Here is a 25,047-nt window from a genome sequence, read left to right on the forward strand (position 1 = left end):
TCAGGGAGATGCAGGACCATGGCCATCATCTGCCTCGGGAGTTCAGGGAGATGCAGGACCATGGCCATCATCTGCCTCTGGAGCTCAGGGAGATGCAGGACCATGGCCATCATCTGCCTCTGGAGCTCAGGGAGATGCAGGACCATGGCCATCATCTGCCTCTGGAGCTCAGGGAGATGCAGAACGTGCTGACAGCAGAGCCTGGCCCACCTGTGTGCTGTTGTACAGGGAGATGATTTATCTTAATCTGCCTTGTGTCAGTAGGGACAGATGCAGCCGGTGCAATGCCATTCAAATCAAACTAGGTGGGACCCACTTGCAAAGCTGGGATGCCAGGCTGGAAGATTTGCCAGCCTCATCCCTGCCTGCCTGAGCTCAGCCTCAAGGTGCTGGGCTGGCAGGAGCCTCCCCAGCTCCATTTCCTCCCAACAAACCTGCCCAGTCTCACTTCCTCGTCACAGACCTGCTGCAAAACAACAGGCTCTGCAAAGCTCAACCTCTACAGGAAAGCAGGGTAGCTCCTGGTATAATAAACCTTCCTATTTTGAGTAAAACAATTGATGTTGTATTTCTTCAGCATGTTGCCTAATAAGTTTAGGAAATAGTTTTACTGTGGCTTTTATCATCTCGGCACTCTTTTTCCATAGTTAAGACTCTCATGAGAAGTTAAATTATTTGTGATGCTAATTACATCTTTTTTTGGCATATATAATAGACCATTGTGTGAAAAAGCTACAGTAGGAGTTGAGAGACTCACCTACTAAGTCAGCTTTGTGCTAAACCTGAGGCTGAACATAGCCTGAAATCAAAGCAAGAGGGATTAAGCATCTTTGTAACAGTCCCTGTTCCTGGAGCACTTCCATGGCTCCCACTGCTGCAAGGTCTGACCACAACTGCAGATCCACAGGCAGGGATGTGGAAAGGACCAGCCCACAACAGGGCAGGGGGCAAATCGTGCCAGCTCGTGTTCAAGGCCTGCTTCATATTTGCTGGCCTGCATCTCCCCAAAACTTTTAGATGTGAGCTGTGAGAATCCACAAGCCCTGAGCTAATCCCACAGCTGAGAAGGAACAAGCATTTCACACCTCAAGCATTTATTTTTAAATCCTAAGTACCTTAGGAGCCCATGACACATTTTCAGGATTGACTTGGCTGCTGGAGTTTGATTCAAAGCTGTCCGAGGGAATAGATTTGCTCCCACTCGACTCTTAGCCTGTCCCAAAAGCAACCAGCTCCTTTGAAAGTTTCCCTTATTCTCTGTTCCCAGGTGGGTATGGCAAAGCCAGGAAGTGGTGCCAGTACCTTCCTATCTCTTGGCCAGAAATAGCTGCATTTCAGGGGTTGCAGCTGCAGTGTTGAGCAGCAGGTTGGAGGGAGACTAAACAGAAGGAAATGGCAATGACAGGAATTGCAAAGGAAAAGCAACAATGATTGCAAGAACACAGTGAGACTAATAAAGACACGCAGTATTTGTGACTGATAGTGGATAGTGGTTTTTGTATCAAAAAAAAATTACTGTTGCTCTGCCTGTTAACATATCCCTGTTAGCATGAAACTCGGCTGGTATCGCACACGCACTCTCCATTAACATGGGAATTTCCCTACCTGTCTCACATGATGCTAGAGAAGACAGGTAACATCTGTTAGGCTTGTACAGCAGCCCAGCAGAATATTCATCCATCAGCAACTACCCTGCACTGGCTATCAAACCTGATTTAAATTTTCATCTCACTAACGTTTTCCAAAAAATATTATCAGAGGATAGAAAACTTCTGTTAAGCACATTTTAGTGCAGACTTTGAGCAACTTTCCCTTAAACCATTACAGAGTGTGTAGAGCATATAGAAATAAAAATTGTAATTAAAAAATACAGAGGTTTTAGCTCAAGCCATGCTACAAAGAAAATAAAAATTGAACAAAGTGTGGAAGTACTATCACTGCTACATTTAATAGAGGAAAAGAGAGGATAGAATTTAAACCTATTATGAGGAACAATTTGCATTTTCCTGGAAGACAGCACACCCTGCTCTTACAAAGTCTGGAGAACTTTGGAGAGGAATGAATGGTGCTCTTTCTCTGCTAGTTGGGGGAGATCTCCTGCTTTTAGGGTTTCTTTACATACTTTACATTGAGGTAGGTACTGAGGAAACCCCTGTTTATCCAAAAGTTTACTGATGGTGGAGCAGGGAGTTGTTGCTCCGGGATACCTCATCAGGGTGAAGTACAGGGCGGGGTGCAGCGGGTCCTTGGGCAGCAGGGAGAGATGAGGGCTCTGTACTGAGGCACGCACCGCGGGACAAGCACCTTCTGGGTTGCAATCAGAAAGGCAGTTGCCGTTCATGGTACACACCAAACACAGGAGATAATTGCTCGCTGAAGCAAACGACCCAAATACATTTTCCTCTCACAGCAGAACCTTATGAATGCAAAAATAATTGCTGATCTTGTGATCTGGGGGGCATGCTGCACACTTGTGCTGTGTTGTGCAATATCCTGTAAGTTTTCACTTTTAAAAGACTTCTTATTGCATAGCTAAAGCTTCCATCCCACAACCAGATATATTCCTGCCCTCTTAATCAAGCTGGGCAATACAACATTTCCAGCCAAAAAATATTAAATCCAAATATGCTTTCCTTTAAATAAGGCATTAGCTTCAAAGCTAAGCAAGAATTTGAGTCATGGTAATGTGACTAAGCACAGGAGAGAAGTTTAGGGAAGAGCCATGAACAACCAGCCTGGCCAGATCGTCAGCTGGCATTAATCACCCTCACACTACTCTCATAGCTTGATTTATTCTCCCTAAAGACTAAGACATTGAAAAGTAACTATACCAAATGTACCAGCCCTAAAAGTCAGGTGGCTTGTTTTCCAAGAAGTTCAGCAGTGCAAGGGCTGAAGCTCCCAGGGGAGCACTGGCCCACAGCTGTGTCCCACCCTGTGCACTGCACTGTGCAGTCAGTAGGTACATAAAAGAGGAGAATCTAATGTAGGTGTGGTCAGGCACAGTTCATCCTAACATCAACACTGACTTTTGTATTCCTCATTTTTATTCTTTTTAACTGTTCAAATCTAGTACTGGAGTGGGGGTGGGGAGGGCTTCCTGGAAGTTCCTGGAGGATGGTGGTTCATTGAAATGTGTTTTTGCCTCTGCCCTTCTGTTTTCTACAAAGAAAGGGTTTACCCTGAAGTGTGGGTGGAGATAAAAGAGAGCACAAGCAGAAAGAACAGCCAGGAAATGGCGGGAAGAATTCATATGCCTTCATGTCTTTCTTTAAGTCAGTCCTAGATGCTGGATAAATGATTGCCCAGACAAGAGGCAACCACATAACATCCTGTTTATTCAACTTAAAGAGAATTTTGATTTTGAACTTTCATTTTTCAGTTGCAAGAGAACCTTGGATTACCCTAGCAAAAGAAATGACTAAGGTCCTTTTTCCTTGTGACTGCAGGGAAAGAGCTTGAAAACAGGAGACCAAAAGGATTTTCAAACAAAAGTCAAATAACAAGTATGGAGCAGATCTTCTTGTTCCAGTATTTGCTAGTTTTAGGTCAGCTGTGAGTGTTTGGGCTTAGCTAAGGAGTGCCACTGCTGGTCCTTTCTAACCTGTGCTGCCTCACGGGTCCTGGGGACTGCATGCCTGGGAGTGCTCCTGGCAGCAGGGTTGGAGTCTGGAGGGAGCTGAGCAGGAGCATTTTGCTCGCAGCTGCTGGCTCTGCTCTTCACCAAACAGGAGAGAATTCAGCCTATAATTATCAACAGCTCACCTGCTGCAGGAGCCTCTCCTAGGGCTGAGGACACTCACTGCAAGCAGGTTCTTAGCACTGTGAGACAAATCCGTGTCCCTTTCAAAAGCGGTTTCTGGACCTAGCACAGGAACTGGGAATGTTTATGGGACTGGATGTATTCTTTACACTGCATCCTTCTTCCCAGGATCAAACATACTACCAAACACTATGTTTTTGGTTGGAGACAAATTTGGATTTTTACTAAACTAAATTTAGAACACAGAACAGCATTAAATTAGTTTTAAACTATATATAGAACCAAGCAGTATTTTAAAATATTTAAAAATACAGATACATTGAATATAGGAAACACACAGTAAATGCTCACTTACCCAAAAAGCATCTTTAAACTGCAGCTGGGTCATTATTATTGCTCTGTGGAGGGGTAGGAATCCTTCAGTAAGTCCTTTCTGGGGTGAGAGTGGCAGCAGGCACAGCTCTGAGCCTCGTCACTGCACCCCAGCCCAAGCAGAGAGTGCAGCACATCCACAGACCTGTCCCTCCTGAAGTCAGGCTGGTGCCAATAGCAGTTCCAGGCAGCTTAGAGAAATGACCTGTGGCTCTGAAGGCACAAAGGGCAAAAGAGCTGTTGCTCACACAGAGACTTGCAAGTGCTCAGCACCCGCACCCCAAACCTGTTTCTCTTCTGGTAAACAGTTAATATTGAAATGAGGAAGCAAGGAGATGTCAAATGGTGTCAGGCTGCTCCTTGCCATGGGTGCATGTGAGCGGACAGGAAAAAAAATAGAGGGGGAAAAAAATGCACTAAGTTCGGTGACACGATCTGATCAGATACAGGAGCAGAGAGAACAATTAAAATGCAAAGGAAACCAGCACAATAAAAAGAGGCAAGTTATTCTCTAACACTGTGGTTTTGCAAAGAAAAAGAAGCAAAAGAAACGTAGGTGCCCCATTTCTGCAGCACCTTCTGGGGCTGGCAGAGGCCCATGCCTTTACACACGGGAAGCTTAGCTCAAAGTTGCATTTTGCAGCTGAAAAGGCTTTTCAGGACTCAGGTTAAATTAAGAACCCTGAGAAATGTGCAGGTGTCTGCACATATTTAGATACCTGGATGTCAATGTACAGAACGCTCCCAATTTGCATGCCCTCATGTAAATGTTCATACGAATATGCAAGATACGTGAAATTTAGAAGTAAAATTCCAAGTCTTGAAAAAAAAAAAAGGTAGGAGTTTGTTAGCATCAGGACCTGAGTGAAGCCTCACAGACCAGTGAAGCAGTAGCACCAAGACCACACCCAGCACCCCAGTGACACCACGTATTTCAGGTAGCTCCCCAAATCAGGTCCTCCAGTTGTTACAACACAGCTGCAAATACCTGAGCACAGGGTAACACTTCTAAAGCTTCCCTGAAAGCCTCTCCAAAGTACCTGTCCTCCAGGTGAGGTTGCCTATGTTCACCTTCTTAGGATGTTTCAAGCACTCTTAAATACCTGTTTTTAAATACTCACTGGTATTTTTGGGGTGTAGGAAAAAAAAGAAAAGAAAAGCAGTCCTATGGTTGTTGCCTATGCAAAAGCTGTTTTTCCACACCAAGAACACATCAGGACTTACTTATCTACAACTGATTGATGCTGCTGCTGGGTGTTGCTGCTGTCCCCACAGCAGCAGCCACCCGGGCAGATCATTCAGGAATGGGGAAGTCCTGCAACTTCCCTGGTCTCCAGTGGGACACAGGGCTCTGCTCAGAGAGCTCTGCAGCATCTGAGGGCTGGAGTAATCCGTACTCACTCCATGGGCAATTTGTAGCTGGTGTTTTGAAGAATTTGCGAGGTTCCTTCCTGATGAGCTGAAGAAGACAGAAAATGTGCAGGGACTTTGAGAGGGAAAATGAAGTTTAAGCAGAGGAAGGCAAACAAGAATCTGGAGGATAAGAGGTGTAGCAGGAAAAAAGCATCATTGCATGAGAGTGGGAGAAGGAGAAATATGAGGGTTCACTTGCAGAGTGTTGAGGAGGAAGGAGTGAAGCTTTCTTCCAGAAGGGAAATTTCCTTGAAAAAATGTATTTTGAAGGCATGGGCACTAGTCATGCTTGATCTGTATGCAAAAAAAAAAAGGATCTTTTTTAAGAGTGTTTTATCTCAGTCCTTCTAAACCTAAATGTTTCCTGTTACTATTTCCAAGTTACAGCTGTGTTTTGAAACCATCTTTGCTGCTGTTGGGGTTCATAAAAAGGCATTGAGTGTATTTTGGCCCTCCCAAAATGATATGCTACTTTCCTGTTATTTTTAGTTTGGCCTCCACCCACAAAGCCAATTATTTCACTGAACCTCATGCTGGGCTCTGTGCCTGCATCCATCCCACCCAAGAGCTCCACTGTTGCACAGCAGCTCCCAGGGACGCTCTCTCTCAAACACCATCAGCACGGGCAGTTTACTTTGTGCTGTGGGTGAGTTTCTCAGAATAGCCCAGAGCAGGTCTCCAGTTCAGGTATTTTGATGAGCTGTCAGGGAGTAGCTGGTGTGAGTCCCAGCCCTGGCTCTGATGGAGCAGAGCTGCTGGGCAGACCATCAATCTGGGTCCCTGCTCACAGGTCCTGGTGGTGCTGGGTTATGTCCATAGGATGCTGTGTCGTGAAGGGGCAGCCAGGCTTTGCAGGGCTTTAGAACAGGGAGAAAAATTTCTATTTCCCTGTTCTCTAAATAGGAACAGGACATTGAGGCCTCCAGTTCTGAAATGCTGTATCTCCGAACTGGGCTAGTATCTTGATGCGAGTGGCCAGAGTTTTATGAAGTCTGGAAAGGCTGAGCCTGGGAGGGAGCTCTGTGGGGCTGAGAGCAGGGAGCAAAATCAGTGAACCTCGCTAGGCTATGAACTGCTGTAATGCCATCTACTGAAACCACCTTGAGCATCCTGCAAATTCCCCTACAAAAGAGTGATGTTGGTACCTTGGCGCCAAGAAGCATTTTAGTGGGCAAAGGGCTGAGACTTGTCAGGATGTTTTGGAAAGCTGCAGGGCCTTTCAGCTGCCCTTTCTTGCTCTTTTAAAGGGGATTTTAACCTGACCTGACAGGCTCACTCAAATTCAGCAGCATCAACAAGGAGCCTTAAGTGGAACTCTTCCCTGACAGCCACTGCATCTCCTTCCACCTCTGCTCTTAGAAGCTAAAAATCAGGTGTTCTGTTTGATAAGGCCAAGAATATACTTCCTGAGGGTTTTTTCCCCAGTAATTAAATTGTTTGGCTGCAGAATGTACCATTTGAATCCATTCTGTAGTGAAAAGTGATAAGTCTGATTAAAAAAAAAAATTGTATTAAAACCCCTCAAATTTTCTCATTCTTTAGAATGGAAGTTTCATTTAATTTTTAACTATATACTGCTTTAAGCAAAGCTTTTTATCAGGGATTTGGGTGGCAGGTTTGGACTTGACAGTAGGTAAAATATGAAAATAGCATCTACAAACATTTTTCTGTTCATCCAGGACTCCAAGCAAGACATTCTTCTGAGTAAATGTTTCTGATTTTGGGGAGGCTGATAGTCGACAGTAAACGTTTTATTCTACATAGAAAGAGGATGAGGGAGTCTATGAAAAGTATTAAGGTAGAATATAAAGAGTTGCTGAATACTCAGATAATCCAGGTGTTGAGCTGGTTGTAATTTTCAGAAGTCCTCTGGTATATTGTGGTCCCTTGGAATGGTTGTTTGGGAAATGAAAATGGAGACTCGAAGGCACTTGTGCAGTCCTTCCCAGCCTTCATAACTGTTCCACCTGAGACATGGCTTCCAAACGATTGCTGTAGTGCAGCCATATCCAAATTCCAACAGCCCAGCCTCTGGTGTCTGTCTGAGACCCACCGGCTGGGGACAGGAGCAGCAAGGAAACTACTCCCAGGGGAAAACCATGGCTAAAACTGACACGGTTCAGCTGCTGAGCTGTGCCTGCTGTTCTGTTTCTATACAAACGGATCTCTGAATTTCCATGTGGGAAATGTCAGAGGATTGAAAATTACCCACAATCATACCCATTAAAAATGTTTCAATCACCTTGCTTTCTGTGAGGAGCCAGTCCCTGTTCCCATGGAAACAGAAATGGCAGCCTCCGAACATGCAGCTTGGTTTGTTCCAGCTCCTCTGGGCCATCTGTGGCTGCAGCTGGAAGCTGGTTCAGCATGGCCCAGGCCCCACACCAGGGCTCTGCTCGGCTCTCGAACACACTCCCTCTGCTCCTGTTAGAAGGAACTGCTGGAACAGCCTTCCAAAAGCAGTCTCACAGTGCAAGGCAGTCCTGCTGGCATTTTGCTTCAGTAAAATCAATAATTAATATAAAGATTAATTGCACAGGTTCTGTTCTTACCTCTTATCTAATGTTTCATAGCAGTTTCTAAGAGAGGCCATCTCAGAAAGGTGGACCCTGTTCTGCTGTTTTATCCAAGATCATCAGCCTTTGCCCTAACCATAAAGAACATGAATGGATTCCCTCTAGAATTAACACTGTGATACTTTGTATATAATAAAACTATTGTTTGTATCATAGAAATGTGAGATCTTTTTGTACTTGGTATGTGCTTAAACTATACTTACCCCTGAAAATGTTTCAAAGACAAAAAAAGGAGAGGAGGAACTGTGGAAAAGTGCAATGTCACCAGAGCCTTGAATAGCACAAACAGGATCTGATTGTTCCTGGGAGAAAAGTAGAAGTACTTTGTGAAAGAGAAAATGAAATTATTTGGGTTTTTATCCCCCTCTTCTTGTCATAAATTCAGGTACTGGCCGAAAGATGTTTTTTATTTCTCTGACACCTTTTGAATGCTTTATCAATGCACTGGCTTTCTCCATGCCTTAATTCAAAAGAGATCACTACTCATTTGCAAGTACTGCACATTCATTAGCCAAGCACACAATGCTTGTGGTGCTGAAGACATTTCTATGTCTCAGAAAGGACCCTTGGATCTTTGTCTCAAACATATCATCTCCAGCAGGTCTGCCTCTGGACCAAATGTCCGTTTTTCAGAGATACAGTGACTTGTTTAGCATCATGGGAGGCAACAGTTTAGATTCCTTCAGCATATTTTAGCAAATATTCTGCATATGTGCTCATTTAGAGACACCACCAGTCACTTTATATATATATATTTTGTTTTGTTTTAGTATTCCTGGGCACACTGGATTTATTAGACTTTTTTTTTTTTTTAAATCAGATCTCACCACCACCATGGCAAGAGTTGTACTCACATTCCCAAGGAACTGACATAAAAAAATATGGGTAGAAAGAAATCCAACCACTAAAATTGAAGACATGTTTTGAATTTCTATTACTATGATATCTAAAAATGAAGTGTATGTGGTTTTGCTCTGAATCAGAATTTCTAACCTTCTACTGGTGACACATCAGCACTTATCCCGAAAGGAATTCCATTTGTTCTGAGCATAATTAAGAGGTGGTATCCTGGGAAAAAAAAAACAAGGCAGAACTAGCTGCTTTTACTCAACAGAGCTGGGAGGAAGGAAAACATTACTCAAGAAGAACACTGTGCTAGCACTACAAGAGTTATTTATGTAGGAATTAAAAAACTCTAATGCACTCCCCATGAGCTGCTCTGGGAGGCTTTGTCTTTGTTTGGAATACTCATTTCTTGCTAGGAGACAGAAGTGAATATTTGGACTTTCCTACACTGAATCTATAGTGCCATTAACCCTTCAGACTATTTCAAATAATCACAAAATGGGACAGCACTCACTGGCGGAGCTTTCAGCTGGGGTTAACTTCTAGAGGTTATTACTACAAATATTATTTATGTAATGCCTTGATGCTTCAGCATTCCATATACCACAAATTAAAAAATAAACACAATTGCTTTTGCAAACTTGTCCAGGAAATGCTAAATGCACATGTTGCTTTTTTTGAATCTTCTTTAGGATCTAAATCAGATGACACATCTCTGGTTGATAAAGCCAAGAATGTTGCCACTGGATATTATGTACATTGCTCACACCTCCAGGAGATGCTATGGGTGACCCACAGTAAGAAATAAATGTACAAAACACAGAAAGATAGAACATTTTAAGTTTTAATCCAACAAATGAAGAGGGTCTTGACACAGTAAAATACCACTGTATTGCTAATGCTCTACAATTGTACATTAAAAATAATTATTGTCATAGATGTAAAAATAGCAAGTTTTATGGTAGAGTAAAACACAGTATAGAAACCATTCAAAATCAAGTAGAAACCTCTTAAACAACTGAGGCATTTACATAAGTATTTCTCCAAAGGTATTAAATAAAACACAGTTAATACTGACTCTAAATATCCCCCCACCTTCCCCACACTCTGCCCTAATTAAATTGATTAGAAAAATAGTAGTCTCAGTTACTACATTTCGCATTCTTTCGGAACCATTTAGATTCTCCATTTTCTTCAAGTACAGTAGAACAACTCTTCACAATACAGTACTACCCTGAAGTAATTTATTTCTCAATGCTATAGAATTTTGACAGCAAGTATTTCAGATTAATTTTGAAGTCTAGAAGAGGCCTAGGAAGTTTGCAGGAGGGCAATTAAATTTTGAATGCAAATTATTTACACAAACATTAGTGTACTGTAATTACAGCATAAAACTTGCAATGCAGCTGATGAGCGCTTTTAACAAAAGCTCCAAATGAAAGAAAGGGAAGAAAAAAAAGATTACAAAATAAATAATCTAAAGTTCTTCATGGTAGAAACGTTCATCATGAAGCTGCCTACCATAATCTGTTGCTTCACTGTTAAGAAACAAATCCTGGTTCTTAAGAATTTCTGCCTCAGAAAGTTTTTTATCATCATTCAAATCCATCTCTTCAATGAGGTGCAGAGCCTGTAAAAGAAACAGAACACCACAATGCACCAAGCTAAAACAATTCTGATTTTTGCTTATTTATATATCGTAAAAAGAGGGAAGTTTAGCAGAAAAATGAAAAACCAGTTACAGAACATTTTAGTTGTAGCTCATTCACCAGTATTTCATAGTTCAAAGCTAACAGGCTGTGCAGCAGCTCTCCTGCACCTCTTATTTCCGAGAAATAGGAGTCCTGGTATTACATGGGCTTTGTTTTCATTTGCTAAACATCTACAAATACAGTGATTTAGAGAATCCTTCTGTTCCTACTTTTCCTGATTGGTTTGGCTCAGTGTAAGTGAGCCAAAAATAACGGGAACTAACGTCAGCCAAGTGGATTTTAAAAGCACTCTGCATGGCAAAAGCTGAAAGATTAATACAACAAACATCTTGGCCAACACATGTCAATTCCTGAAAATGGAATAGATAGTAATTTTTCTATTTTTATGTTATTTAGCTACCAGGTTTCTCAAGTCATTTTGAAATGCTGAAATGGAAGTGTGATATTCTGATTTCAAACAAAAGTTTATGCCTGAAGTCATAAACCTTCTTTTCAGGACAGGTGACTTTGCTAAGCCTTTATATTTACCGAAGAAAAAACTAGCACATTAGAGAAACAAGTAAAACAAATTATTTGTTGCAGAGCTGAGCTATTACTACAGCATGGCCTTGCTGTGAGCCAAAATTTGAATGATAGCTAAGAACAGCTAAAAAAAAAATCCAAACCAAGCAAGCCAACACAGGTATGAACAGACTCAACACCACACAGAGTTCATGTCAGAACAGTGCTATTTCTGTGAACTAAGAACTGACCACAGCCAGAAAAGGCCATGAAAAGGCTCACAGATCCCCATTTGCAAAAATACTCCCAGAAGAGCTCAGCTTCCGACAAGGTCACTCACGGCAGCACCCGGGGCTGCTGCTGCCGCTGCCGCCACAGGGCTGCTCCTGTCACCAGAGCCCAGCAGGCCAGAGGTGAGAGCTCAGCAATGAGCACATGGGCTGTGCTGTCTGACACAGAGAGGCTCCTCTCTTCCCCAGCAACGTGAGGCCATGGGAAGACCTGGTGTTCCTGCCCTTCTGAACACCAAAATCCTCCAGGGTAAAGCAAAGACATGGAAAATTTAGCTGAGCAGTTACTAGCAGAAAGGCAGAAATCCTCTCTACTGCAGTCAGGGACCGGAAACTGCTACAAAAAAATAAGCTAAAACGAGAATCCACTTAAAAGCTATTATGCTGTTCTACCCCTGATTAAACCATTTTAATTAGCATCATCAAAGTTTGCTTTACACCATCTTGAATCACAGAGTACTTCCATTTTCTTGTACTTAAGACAAGTTTTTAGTTCTACAAATTATGATGATTTATCCAGTTAGAAGAATTACAATCAATTTCTTATTTCAAAATTATGCAGCTTCTTTTGGTAGTGCATCTCATTAGATTTACCTACAATAACTAAAAAATTACTAATTAAAATTCCGTACCCTTGAGTCAAAGCAGATAAGATACTTAAACATGTACAAAAGCACTTTGTTAATTTACAAACATTTACACAATTAATAGGAACTTCACATCTGCCTAATGCATTTAAAGGACCTGCATTCCTTGTCAAAGTGAAAAGTTAAAAATATATGCAAAGATCTACTGACGTTCTTTTTCAATAACTAAGACATGATAAATCTGAATGCTTCTATCATTTTCTGTGATACCTTCAAAATTCTCCTGCAGTAATTAAAACCTAACAGCAGTCAAACCACGTACCTCCTCTTGTGCAATACCCTGATTGTTGGGCACTATCCAAGACAGCAGCTCTTGAGGGTTGAGTTTTCCATCGTGATCCTTGTCATAGTCATTCACAAACCGGTCCTTCTCAACCAGTATCCATTCTGGATCTTCCCTTGCAGCTAGTAAAACACAATTGTCAAGTTTAAAGCCACTCTTCAGTTTAAAGCAGAGGTTTCCGTCTTTTCTCCTAAGCAAATTCACTTATTCTCATAAAACATAACCTAAAAGTGATGTTACTAAACAAAAACAAACCTTAATGGGCAGAGGAATGTAGGGAAAGCAATTTCATTTACTGTCAGTATTTATTTGCACATTTGTTCTATACTTACCCAATGTACAGGTATTGCATCCTGCAGCCTAGAGCAATCTTAGACTTGTCCTTAACTCTTCAAGGAATTGAGAAGTAATTCATCAAAATTATAAACACTGCAGACAAGCATGAACTGGCTTTCTAACCCTTATGAAAGTCAAAAGTAGTAGGTATCACAAGCAGGTAAGTAACAGTTTAAAAATAATCACAATTCTACTATTAAAGAACAAAAAGAGTGAAGTCTCTCCTTCCTTTCCAACATTTGGTTTTTCAAGTAGATGAAATGTCACAATTCACCATCCACTGTTGCCCCAAACCATGAACTAATTATGAAATCAGAGCCCCCATGTAGCCTATTAGTCATTTTAAAGCGTGCTGCAGGAACACTATCTGCAGGAGAGATGGCCACTTGGAGAAAAGCTGAAGCAGTTTGTACAACCACAGCTGATTCTCAAGTCTTGCTAACAAGTTGTAATGACAAAGCTGTTATCTTCTCTATTACTGCAACAATTTCGCTCCTTTCCAACAACTTTTTATAGGCTGGCTTGGAAAAGCTTTCTTTCATGTTAGAGCAGGAAAGAGATAAAGAACCCTGGAGCTGCATCAGAGATCTGTTGTTTTTGCTGGCTCTGACAAAGATGGTTATAAAACACGAAATTCCAGGTGGCTGATTAGAGTGAAGAAAAACAGATTATTCCCCTGGTTCTCCGTATCCTCATGTGGCCTACACAATTCTCCCCAGTTAGGATGCCGTTCAGAATTAGCACTTTTGGGCCTGGCAGACTTTCCACAAAACTGAAGGTACTGGGCTTTTTGGAACAGGAACAGTTATTTGCCCTAGCTTTTAGCAAATCAAATTCAGTGTGTAAAATATTCATTGATAAATATTGATAAGCATCAGGTAAGTGTCCTTCTTCTTGTTAAAGAAGGAATAGATTAAGTTTAAGGAAGAGCAAGATTGGAAAAAAACAAACCAAACAGTGAAGGCAGCTATCAGCCTTCTGATACCTGATACAGCAAAGTGACTCCTCACACTTCCCCTCCATCCCTCTCACATCACACACGGCTCAGTCCTTCCAAGCAAGGCTGGCAGCTGCCTGCTTAGGCTGATAAGGGCCAGGGCAGTTTACCCTCACATTCCTGCTAGCTGGATCTGCAGATGTGTTAGCTGGCAAATAAGGTTGCACCTTATTTCAGCTGCATCCCTTGTGACCAGGAACTTGCTCCAGTCTTTCAGAAAACAAGAAGCAACTTGCAAGGAAACTGGAATGGGCTACACACAAACCGCCACCAAATACACATGGGGCAGACTGAAATAATGAGTCTACTATGCCCGGTTCCAGAAAACAGAATTATTCCAAGACAGAAAATCTTACTCAGAATCTGTAGGTGTAGGTGTGAGAAGCTGAAAATAAGGTGCATCCAATTCTCCCCATTCCAAAAGCTTTTGTTATTTCCCTTTTTCATGCCCCTTCCCTTTTTTTCTTACTTGGGTCTCTTCTGTAATCACCAAGGAATTCTTCCAGGCTAACAAATCCATCACCATCTTTATCATGTTCTTCTAAAGCCTCCTGAATGACAAAGTCCTTTTGTATACATACAAAGAGCAAAATTAGCAACTCATAATCAAGAGAAACAGCATTGAATCATTTTAGAGCAATGACATAATCCTTAAATGAAATACTCCCTCATTTCAAATCTCTTTTTGTGTTTTATGCAGACTAGTGCAGTAATTGCTTCCTCTGCAATAAACCAGATCTGTCCTTAAGAGTTTAGAATGTCAGATTTCATGAAAACCAAGTATGAAATGTGTCCATAGAGCTGGAATCCTTCAGCAGAATTCAAAACTGCAAAAGCAGCTGAGAAACATTAATATGTACAAAACTCTATCATCTCATTTCACTTTTCTCATCTGGTGGATTCAGTAATTTGCATTTTTGCAACTTAATTGAATTGTTAGGAGAACTGGTTGGTCTTTTGTCCACTAGAGCGCCAAAACTGAAAGCTAAAATCTCACTGATGGATTTGCAGCCTGACAGAGCTGAGAGGTGGGTAAGTCAGTCCAGTCCCCAAAGCTCGGGATACCTGTGCAATCCTAGTTCTTGAAACAGATTTCAAATAAAAGCACTGAACTCCTGCTCCAGTCCCTGACCTCCAGCACTGGATCCATAACACATTACCTGACTTCTAACTTGGGCTGTCGAAGCCATATCCATAACTGCTCCACTTCCACTGCTACTGGGGCTAAGGACACACATTAAAAAGATGTTGCATCTACACCCACAGGCTGATACAGATGCTCCCCTAAATCTTACCGTCATGTACTCCACTTCTTCAGGATGTTCAAAAGCAATATATTCATCCACATTTAGAGCAGGAACATCATCTCTATTCGCTTTTTCAAAACGTTTTTTCTCCTTTAAATGAAGCTTAGAAAATAGATTTAGTTAGAGCCCTTACTGGAAAGGAAAAACAACATTATAGTAGGTGGCTGTAAGCCCATTAGGGTATTAATTGTTTCACGTTATCTACTCATATTATACTGATGTTAAATTTTCACTAAAAAGAGCTCACTGAGAGCAATAAGAACAACACTTTTAATTGAGGTGGTTTTATTCTAAGAATTGCATAAAACCCTGCTTTTTTCAATTTAAGGAGCCATTTAAAACACACAAAAGAGAGATAATGAAAAGACCAAGAATTCTCATTTTCATATGTGCAGTCTCTTCTAAAAGTCACCAATTCCCAAAATAACAAAGTGGAGTTTGATTATGAACAATGATTATAATTAATGGCAGCCTTGCAAATTCCAAAATTTACATTTTAAGAACATTTAATCTTCTGGATGTACATCTTATTTATGTCAAGGGCTGTCTGTAGTTTAAAGAAGGTCTTGAAAGATCATGTGTAAAATGTGTTTTCTGAAGCCATTTTAAGGCCAGATTCCTTTACTACAGGACTGCTGTCCATTACATGTGATCATTTCAAAAAGAAGTAATTTCTCTAACCTGTTTTAAGTATATGCATTAGCATGCCTTTAAAAAAGAAATAATATCTGACATAAGCAGGCAAGTTCTTATTTCTGAATGTCTTGCACTTCCTAATTCTGTGCAAAAATTTCCTATTTTTTTCTTGTTTCATTTTGTACAGTCTCTTTAGACAAAATACAGACCCACACCATTGACAACCAATCTCTACTCAAACTGCACATGATGTGAACCATAAAAATCTTGGAATCCCATCCTTAGGTGTGTTGTGCTGTATCAGTGTGAACGATCTGGGTAAGGGAGCAGCCAGCAAATCAGAGATCATAAACACTTTACAAATAACCATATGAAATTGTACTTCCAGTTTACATCCTGCCTATTGACACTTCTCTCAAAATTAGGCTAACCTAATGATCCCAGAGAATAACATGTAACAAATGAAGTGTAAGATCTTAACTACCCTGCAAAATAGTTAAATGTCCTCTTAAAGAAAAGCTGACCTTAGCTGAGAGTTTAACTAGGAAGGCAATCCAGAAGGACTAACTACAGAAAGTAGTCAGTTACTATACTGGAATGTAAGCTTGAACCATTGAGGGAGAAAGTAAGTTTTCCAGCGTTTTTTGTGAAGTGATGAACAAGGCCGCCACCTTCTGGTAAATTCCTGTGGTTACCTGATGTCAATTCTAAACTGTATCTTACTCTTCCATCTTGATCAGAGCAGGACCACTGATTTCCGCATGTAAGGAAAATGCTGAAGGATGTTGACCTGTGTACAGTGCTGCTCATCTACAATCTACATTGGAGAAGTCGCCAAGCAGGAAAACCCAGCAAGCAGTCAAGTTATAGCATAATTAAGCAAGCAGTTCTACCCCAGTTTATATATGCATAGCTCTCTATGTATCTATGATGGCAATGTCTCAAACATGGTATCAATATTTTGACTGGAAGTTCCTGTGGAAGCCTTGTGGTATTTAAAAGCTATGTAATTATTCAGTTACGTGACAGTCCAGCTTTACAGTTTGTTTATTCAGTGTGTAAATCCTCTGTTCACTACACTGTTTTCACTTCTGCTAACAGCCTATATTATCTACTGCTACTTTACTAAAAGCAGACAAAGCAATCCTCACAGGAAAAAAACCAAATCTCTGTCCAGAATAGTCTAAAACCACATTTTTTTCTCTTTTGGGGAAATATTTACATGTACTTATAAATGTGGAACTTGAAAGGAAACCATTTTTGCTATGTGGTGGTTCTTGCTGAACCTTTTCTCCCTGCCTTTCTTGCCTCTTTCCCCATTTACACATCTGCTTTCATAGATGAGACTCACACACAACTTCTGTGTTTAAACATCCATTTTTAGCTATGGGAGTTGCATTTTCATTGCTTAAAACTGTTTTAATTGCTATTGCTTTCTCTGTGGGTCTCTAATGGACAGGCAATGTTACAGCAGGCAATACTGACAGCCCACGCTTAGTGCTTGAGCAGTAACTGAAAAAATAGCTGGAAAAGTGCTTCCTTCTGCTCCAGCACCAGGGGTGCTGGCCCCTGCTGAGGGCAGGACCCTGTCAGGCTGCAGACCTCACCCAAAGGATTGCAACCTGGGTTTAAGATGGTGGCTGGAGACTGTGCTCTGTTGTAAAACTGTCAGTAGACTTATGCTCCACTCAACCAGCAAAATACACTCAGGAGGTACCATTTCATTGTGTCTTTATTTTGTCAGTAGCAGCTTTAATACTCCACTACTTTCCTTTAATTACTCCCCTATCTCAGACAGCACAAAGTGTTAAAACATATGCCAGCTGCTCTGCTTTCCCTACCCATCTTGTTCCGTCACAATAAACAAATATTGCTGCCTTTGGCCAACAGCTCACAGGAGCTGATGCTGAAACATTTTACCTGGCGAAATGATTCTTCTTCTTGATCCTCCAGGACACTGTTCTCATCAAAATCAATTACACGATCATACATTTGCAAGTTATACTCCTTCCAAGACACCAATCCATCACCATCTTTGTCATAGTCATTGAAGTGTTGCTTAGCTTCTTGTGTAACATAATGCTTAAAAGACTGCTGTATCCAGGAGCTCAGCTCATCTGTGAAAAACATTAAAAATAAAATAAAGAAAATAAGAATCATCTGCACTATAAAAATTGTGAAGATACCACAGATCTCTTCTGTCTGGAATATACTTTGCAATTCAGATGTAAGCATATAGGCAAGAGGTTACTTAAAGCAAACCAGTCTGTTTCCTCCATGCTGTGGCTTTTTCCAAGGTAACTGAATGAGGGAATAGATCACAGCTACCAGACTTCAGGGGGTTTGTTAATGATTGTGTCCACGTCTTTTCAAATCTGAAGCAAATCAACACTATAGCATCTTTTTTTTTTTCCTCCAGAGCTATATGAAAATGATGCTGAGTACGGTTTAGATGGACAACTCTAAATGTAATTTGGTACCCCAAAGAAACATCATTCCCATCACTTTGGGTTTCTTTTGAAAAATTCACAAACTGAAATAAAACCTAATTTAGCGCCATTGCCTTAATTACCCAAAATAAAATATTAACTATTTATGTAAAGCTATTTTCCCTTTACTTGGGGCTGACAACAAGCCTTACATAGTTTGGAAATGTTTTTAAGCTGCTTGTTTTTATAGAAATGTGGCTAAAAGAAATAAAACTTAATATACCAACAAATTGACAGAAATACATTAAAGTTACTTCATTTAAAGAAGATTGGGAGAACATATTCTCCCAGTATCTCTCAGTTATTTTCAGGTGCCTGGAAGGGAAAAACATCTTCCTCTGCATTGCAAAAATTATACATCTTAATCAACTCAACTGAAATCCTGCTCTGAAGAGTCATGATGACTAATAAAAAGTCCTATAGAAATCACTACTTTGACGCAGAAAAGTCCTGTTTACAGCACTTTTTAAATACTAAAGTATCTTATCCTGTCCTTCTTGGCAGAGGCATCAATACAACTTTATTAGGTTTATTTAAATATCCTTGAAAAGCAGCAAGAGATTTTTTAAAGTACTGAATTTATATTAGCAAAGGAACCAGCTTTCTAATAGATGCTGCGAATTGATTGAACATGCAGAGGTGTGCATGCCACCAAGGCTTGTGCACAAACCAGCACTGCCTTACAAGAAACTACAACATGATTTCTTAAAGATGGGCAACATTAATTAATGGTTTATTTCCCAGCGTTTAAGGTGTGAACCACAGCCATGTGACCAAATAACGTCCAGTGCCATGAATCTGAAATACTTCGTACTCCAACATTAGAGAAGCAGCATTAATATATTCCATCTTCTCTCACTGTCAGCCTCCAAATGGAGGCACCACTAATGAAAAAGTTCTCAAGAGTTTTGCAATACACTGAGGAATAACTGAGCTCAAAAAGCTTCAGTACTGTAAGTTTCTTAGTGTAAAAACACATTCCACTGTGAGTTTCATCTTCAGAAAGTGAAAGGAAGACAAGTTTTCATTAGACTGAGACGCAGATGCAATATATACACCATGAGGATGGAGTATGGGTGGAATTCCTATACGTTATATATAGACTTCTTCCCTTAAAGCCTTCATGTTGTGAGTTGCCTGTGGCGTATGATAGGGATTAGCCATCCCACTGAAGCTACAGACTATCTCACCTCTACACAGTCCATGCAGTAACACTGAAATAAGGGTGCAGTTGATTAAATTCAAGTGCATGAAGTGAAAGGCATTCAAAAGATAGTAGATCTTGTATTTAAAAATGTATTTTGTTCTCTGACCTAGAAAGCTTCCTGCATGTTTAGTATAATTTTAATGAAATATTACTGTTCTGGCAGTTGACCAAGGATCCTGCTTGCTTTGTGTGTGCGCACGTGAGAGACTTTTTTTGTCAAAATCACAGCAGAACAAAAAAAGAATGTTCATATTGAGGTTTAAAATTAAATTAACATTGTCATAATGATGTACTGAAAGAAAGGGCCTGAGTTTACCATGGAGTTCCTAAATTCGACTGACAAACTGTCTGGGAAGAGCCATTTGATGCTGTATTATGATGAAATATGATCCCTCAATGTCACTTGGTGTCACCAGGTACTGAACTGTACCTATGTAGTATTATGGCTGCAGTACTTTCTTTGCATCTTAAACCTGCTCTCTGATTTGCATACAGCAGGATTACAAACACAGAAACCCACTTGATTCCAAGTAGCTTCAGACGTGCAAGGAGCAGGTACAACTGCAAAGGAGTTACCTTCAACTTGATACTGCTCTGACCCACACTAAATCTTGTTGGCCACACTTCTTCCATCACAGAATGGGTCAGGTTGGAAAGGACCACAGTGAGTCACCTGGTCCAACCTCCCTGCTGAAGCAGGGTCATCCCAGAGCACATGGCACAGGATTGTGTCCAGAAGGTTCGTGAGTACCTCCAGTGAGGGAGACTCCACAACCTCTCTGGGCAATCTGTGCCAATGCGCAATGTCTGTACAGGAAAGAAGTTCTTCCTCATATTCAGGTGGAACCTCCTGGGCATGAGTTTTTGTTCATTGCCTCCTGTCCAAGTAGTTGGCACCATCGAGCAGAACCTGGCTCCATCCTCTTGGCACTCTTCCTTTAGGTATTTATACACATCAGTGAGGTCCTCTCTCAGTGGTCACTTCTCCAGTCAAACAGCAACCTTAGGCACTGAGATAGCCTCTATATGAGCCTGTCGGTGTTTCCAACTCACTGTGCAAGGGACCGTGATGCTTTCCACAGGGATTCTCCCCAGCACGAGAGCCACGGGCTGTGTCACGGGTAGAGCGCGTTTTCCTCCCGAAGCAGCCCGGCCCGCCCGGCCCCCGCCGTTACCCTCGCTGAGCAGCCCGTCCGCGTCCGCGTCGATCTTCCTCACGATGTTCCTCAGCCGCCGCTGCTGCTCCTCCGGGCTGAGCCGCGCGTACTCCTCCGCCTCCTCCTGCGGCACAGCAACGCGCCCCGTCAGCGGCCAGGCCCGGCTAGCGCGCCCGCCCCGCGGCCCCGCCGGAGCTGCGGCCAACCCCGCCCGCCCCCGGCTCACCTGCCCGCCGAGCAGCGCCTCCCGGTCGTACTCGGCGCGGTGCTGCCCGCTCGCCGCTCCCAGCGCCAGGCCCAGCGCCAGCAGCACCGGCCACATCGCGCCGCCCGCCCAGAGCGACCCGCGGTGAGGGGCGGGGAGAGGGCCGGGGGCGGGCGGGGAGAGGGCGGGGGAGCGGCGGAGGGTCGGGCCCGCGCCCGCGGTGCCGCCTGCGCGCAGCACTCGCGATTCGGGGCCGGGAATGGGCCTTACTCGCGCAGGCCTTTCTGCTCTACCGGCGGAAGGCACCAAATACCGTCAGGATGTACTGACAATTATCCAACTTTTAAACATCAGTGAGGCCTGGCAGACTGAAGTGACTGTTACCACAGTCTCACTGAGTTCGAGGAGCTTTTGGACATGGTATGAGTGACTCTTCGGGATGCCCTACACAGGACAAAGAGTTGGCCTCGATGATCCTGATGGGTCCCTTCCAACTCGCCATATTCTGTGATTCTATGATTACCAGAATTTCAGGCAAGCATCAACAAACCCTGCAATAGGAAGATGATCAGGAAACAAAGGTGTGCAAAAAGTTTATACCAAAAAGGAACAGCATTAGTCTTGCTTGAGGGCCCAACTCACACGTAATGCTTCTGAGGCAAAGAGAAAGGGAAGCAATGCTTTGTAAGAGTTAATAAGGTGGATCGATACAAGTTTTAATAACTGTTCAACACAGATAATAGAAAGCTGTAAAATAAATTTAACCTCATTGACCACTCAGACAAACTGAAAATACATCGAGTAAATGAGCAGGGGCCTAGCCAGGAATATCATTCCTAACAGCTGTCACATGAAATTGGGATTGTGCTGATCCTGACCCCACTGCAGTCAAATTAATCATTCTTACTGGGTTGAGATTTATGTAGGACCATCGTTAGATTTGTTATTTCTCCTCTCAAGACAAGGGTACTTTCAAAATTCCTCCCTTAACCAGAAAGAGGAGATAAACCTACCTGTGTTTCCATAAACACAATTGTTCAGGCAGAGCCCCCAGTTAATGGAAGTTGCTGCTCCATCCAGTCCCTTCCGTGGTGACACCAATGGACTGCTGCCGGTTCACCTCCAATTCTATTAACTGTGAAGAGCTACGACAGTTCATTTTGAAGATCCAAGAGTAAAATATTGCAATAAATCAGTAAATGTGTTATTGCAATTTCCTGCCCGTATAAGAAATGTCTTTCCATTAAAAAATCTAATAGTGAGTTAAGTCTAATACCTTTTATTGGTTTAAATGTCAAATCTCCCACCAGTATTTATATAAATCGCATATACAAAATGTGAATTGTCCTACTACTTGTGCCATGTGTGGACAAAGCAAATCCTATGAGCAATCAAAACAGAAATAAGATTTGAGTCGTTTCTGAAATAGCACTCAAAATGCTTTGTTTTCTTTGTCTGATGCATTACTAACACCACAAAAAACCTTTTCGCTGCATATCTCAAGGGTTGACAAGTGTATCAGGTTATACATTTCAGTGCCTACACTGAAATAGTCTCCAAATAACAAACTCCACGTAGATGTGCAAGAGCAAGTTTATTATTATGAAATTCATTATATCCTGTACATTAGGAAAAAAATCTGAATCTCAGCTAGAGGGAAAGCAGAGGAAGTCATATTCTTCTTCGTGTCAAAATACAATCCAAACTCTTCCCAGCACACAGTTAAACCAGTTGTATAAAATTCAAGATCATTCTGGTATGAATGCAGGGGGAAAGAGGGAAATCTGTTCCCTCCATGATTTTAACCACGTGCATAGCAAATGCATCACTATTGTAAGTTAAAAGGGAGTATCAGTGAAGCTATTTTTAAATCAGAATACAAGTCATGCTATATAAAAACTTTTTTATGTGATGAACTTCCTGGCTTTTCTGGAAAATCTGCCCTTCCCTCAAGCCAAATCACATGCAGTCTGTCACAAATCTCTTTGGAGTCATTCTTTTGGTCACAAAAAAAAAGAATGTTAGAAGGTCATGTTCAACACAACTTCTTCTCTGTGAGATCTGCAAGTGTAAATCGGGTCTGTTAGACTGTCAGCATGTGAACAGTTGTCCAGCAGCACAAACACCAGTTCCTGAACAGTTATTTCTAGCAAATGAAGTTATCCATCTGGTGTTCACTGTAAGTTTTTGACATTTCTACATTTCAGTTTTATAAATCACTGCCCGAATTGAATAAGCCTTAATTTGTTTTATTCTAATGCATGTTATTTATACACTGTCAGAATAAATGAATTGACAGTAGCTTTATTTAGATAGGGTTCCTTTTTGACATATTCCCCTAATTTTATTGTTATCATGTGTCAACATTTTAAGCTGCATCTGAGACAGTTTATCTAAGACCTGCATGCAAAGATTATCCTTCCTTTTTCCGTTATAAAAGTTGGTGATTTTGGCACACAGATTTAAGTAAGGGAAAAAACGGAGCAACAATTTATTTATAAAGATCATCACATTTAAATACCCTGTGTTTGGATTTTAAAGTGACAGTCATTTGCTTTAGCAATACCCAAATACGACTTCTTGGGTGTTCCAATTGTTTCATAAGACTTTGCACAAAATATTTTATACTCTGCAGACACTACTGACGTGTTTTTCTAGTTCTTTGCATTTAGTGCAGTTATTAATATCTGAGGAAATAGGTTATAAAAGGAGGCTCTTCTGATGCTGTGTCTGATTTGGCATCAAACCAGAACAGCAGGATTTGATGTGACATGGTATCAGGGCACTCAGCTCAGCTGCACATTGAGGAGGCAGCTGTGGGAACTCTGACTGATAAATAATAAACAAGTGCATTATCAAAGGATGGCAGTGTAAGGGATTTGGATGGGACCTTCATGGACCTCCTGGCTCAGCTCTCTGCTCTGAACCACAGTCGAGTGATGTATCATTTCTGAGAGATGTTGTTGCTGCACTTCCTGCAGATCAAACTGAAGCATGTATGATCTCCCAAGCCATCTATTCGCATCCTTGTAGGACTTTTAATGCTTTAGAGATGACAGCCAGAGCTGTCCAGGTTATCATTTTGGCCTCTTCTTGCTATTCCTATCACACTGAGGGAAATGGATTATTCTCTTCACATCATGCTTTTACACTCCTACCACATCCCCTTTTGTCTTCTTTTGGCTAAATAGATTCTACTTTGTCCCATGTTTCCTCACGAATCACATTTCCCAGGCCTCAGACCCCATAAGGAAGGCTGGCCTCTTCACAAGCCCCACCTGTCCCCAGGTACGGTGCACAAGCTGGATGCAGTAGCCCAAATCACACCTCAGTGTTACACCCCAGGACTAGGTGCCCGTATTACACATATACCCCATGTATTGCACACAGTTATTTACTGTTCCCTGTTCCCCAGTTCCCAGCAGTGGGGAAAGGGCGAGACACTGAGGGGCTCACTGCCATCGCCTCAAGGAGGCCACATCAGGTTGACAGTAGCTGAACTTGAGCCCAAGGGGGCAAGAAGGCCGATGGCACCTGGGCTATTCCAGCAATGGTGTGGCAGCAGGACCAGGGCAGTGACCATCTGTCTGTGCTGGGCACTGCTGAGGCCACACCTCAGGTCCTGGGGTCAGATTTGGGCCCCTCACAACAAGGAAGACATGGAGGGGCTGGAGCGTGTCCAGAGGAGGGAATGGAGCTGGGGAAGGGTCTGGAACACCAGGAGTGGCCGAGGGAGCTGCAGGGGCTCGGCCAAGAGGAAAGGAGACTCAGGGGGTACCTTCTCGCTCTCCACAACTTAGCGACAGGAGGTAAGGGCTGGTCTCCCAGGCAATGGCTGACAGGATGAAAGGGAATGGCCTCAAACTGCACTAGGGGAAATTTAGGTTGAACATTTGGAAGAACTTCTTCACAGAAACAGTGATTAGACATTGGAACGGGCTGCTCAGGGAGGTGGTGGAGTCACTGTCCCTGAAGTGTTTAAGTAAAGACTGGACATGGCACTTGGTGCCATGGTCTAGGTGACAAGGTAGCGTTCGATCATAGGTGGGACTCGATCTCAGAGGCCTTTTCCAACCGAATTGATTCTGTGACAGCACCCCGGCGTTTTCTCAGGGGCTGAGGGCAGCCCCGACCTGGCCCGGCCCGGGGGACCGCGGGAACCGCCTCAGCGCGGCCCCCTCAGGCTGGGGCGAGGCGGCGGCGAGGTGAGGGCGGGCCGGGCACGCGCGAGGCGGGGCGGGTGGGAGGTGCGGGGCCAGGTGCGGGTAAGATGGGGGCACCCCCTTCACCGGCGGGAGCCGCGCTGGCGG

At 42.4% G+C, this 25,047-nt stretch overlaps 2 protein-coding genes across 3 annotated transcripts in view; both read right to left on the reverse strand.

Annotated features, from left to right (window-relative positions):
• The window catches only part of PSTPIP1 (proline-serine-threonine phosphatase interacting protein 1), a 51,146-nt gene extending 46,390 nt beyond the window's left edge, over window positions 1-4,756 (reverse strand). Inside the window, exon 1 of the mRNA XM_042021796.1 lies at window positions 4,119-4,756. Within this exon, the coding sequence (XP_041877730.1) occupies window positions 4,119-4,151 (33 nt within the window). The 5' untranslated portion in view covers window positions 4,152-4,756. The remainder of the gene's footprint in view (window positions 1-4,118) is intronic.
• A 5,042-nt stretch (window positions 4,757-9,798) lies between these two features.
• Window positions 9,799-20,899, reverse strand: RCN2 (reticulocalbin 2). Of its 2 annotated transcripts, none has more exons than XM_042021799.1 (7): window positions 20,759-20,899; window positions 20,551-20,656; window positions 17,600-17,796; window positions 15,032-15,133; window positions 14,206-14,302; window positions 12,383-12,525; window positions 9,799-10,600 (listed from the first exon to the last, which is right to left on the reverse strand). In XM_042021799.1, exons 1-7 carry the CDS (start codon window positions 20,852-20,854, stop codon window positions 10,448-10,450), a joined length of 894 nt encoding a protein of 297 aa, XP_041877733.1. In that variant the 5' UTR covers window positions 20,855-20,899; the 3' UTR covers window positions 9,799-10,447. The 2 variants fall into 2 exon arrangements, with proteins under 2 accessions (XP_041877733.1, XP_041877732.1); XM_042021798.1 differs by having other exon boundaries at window positions 15,032-15,145.
• Window positions 20,900-25,047: the final 4,148 nt, after the last annotated feature.

Source organism: Corvus kubaryi, unplaced genomic scaffold, assembly GCF_017639235.1.
Source record: "Corvus kubaryi isolate FWS band 111438036 unplaced genomic scaffold, C.kubaryi_AGA036_p1.0 37172, whole genome shotgun sequence".
Taxonomy (NCBI): domain Eukaryota; kingdom Metazoa; phylum Chordata; class Aves; order Passeriformes; family Corvidae; genus Corvus; species Corvus kubaryi.

What these genes read in the sequence shown, in the direction of transcription:
- RCN2 (XM_042021798.1), bottom strand. Translation starts at nt 20,854, where the DNA reads ATGTGGCCGGTGCTGCTGGCGCTGGGCCTGGCGCTGGGAGCGGCGAGC. An exon ending in GGACGGGCTGCTCAGCGAGG is followed by an intron (nt 17,797 to 20,550) that starts GTAACGGCGGGG and finishes TGTTTTTCACAG; the next exon opens with ATGAGCTGAGCTCCTGGATA. An exon ending in AGGGTATTGCACAAGAGGAG is followed by an intron (nt 10,601 to 12,382) that starts GTACGTGGTTTG and finishes TTTCTTTTACAG; the next exon opens with GCTCTGCACCTCATTGAAGA.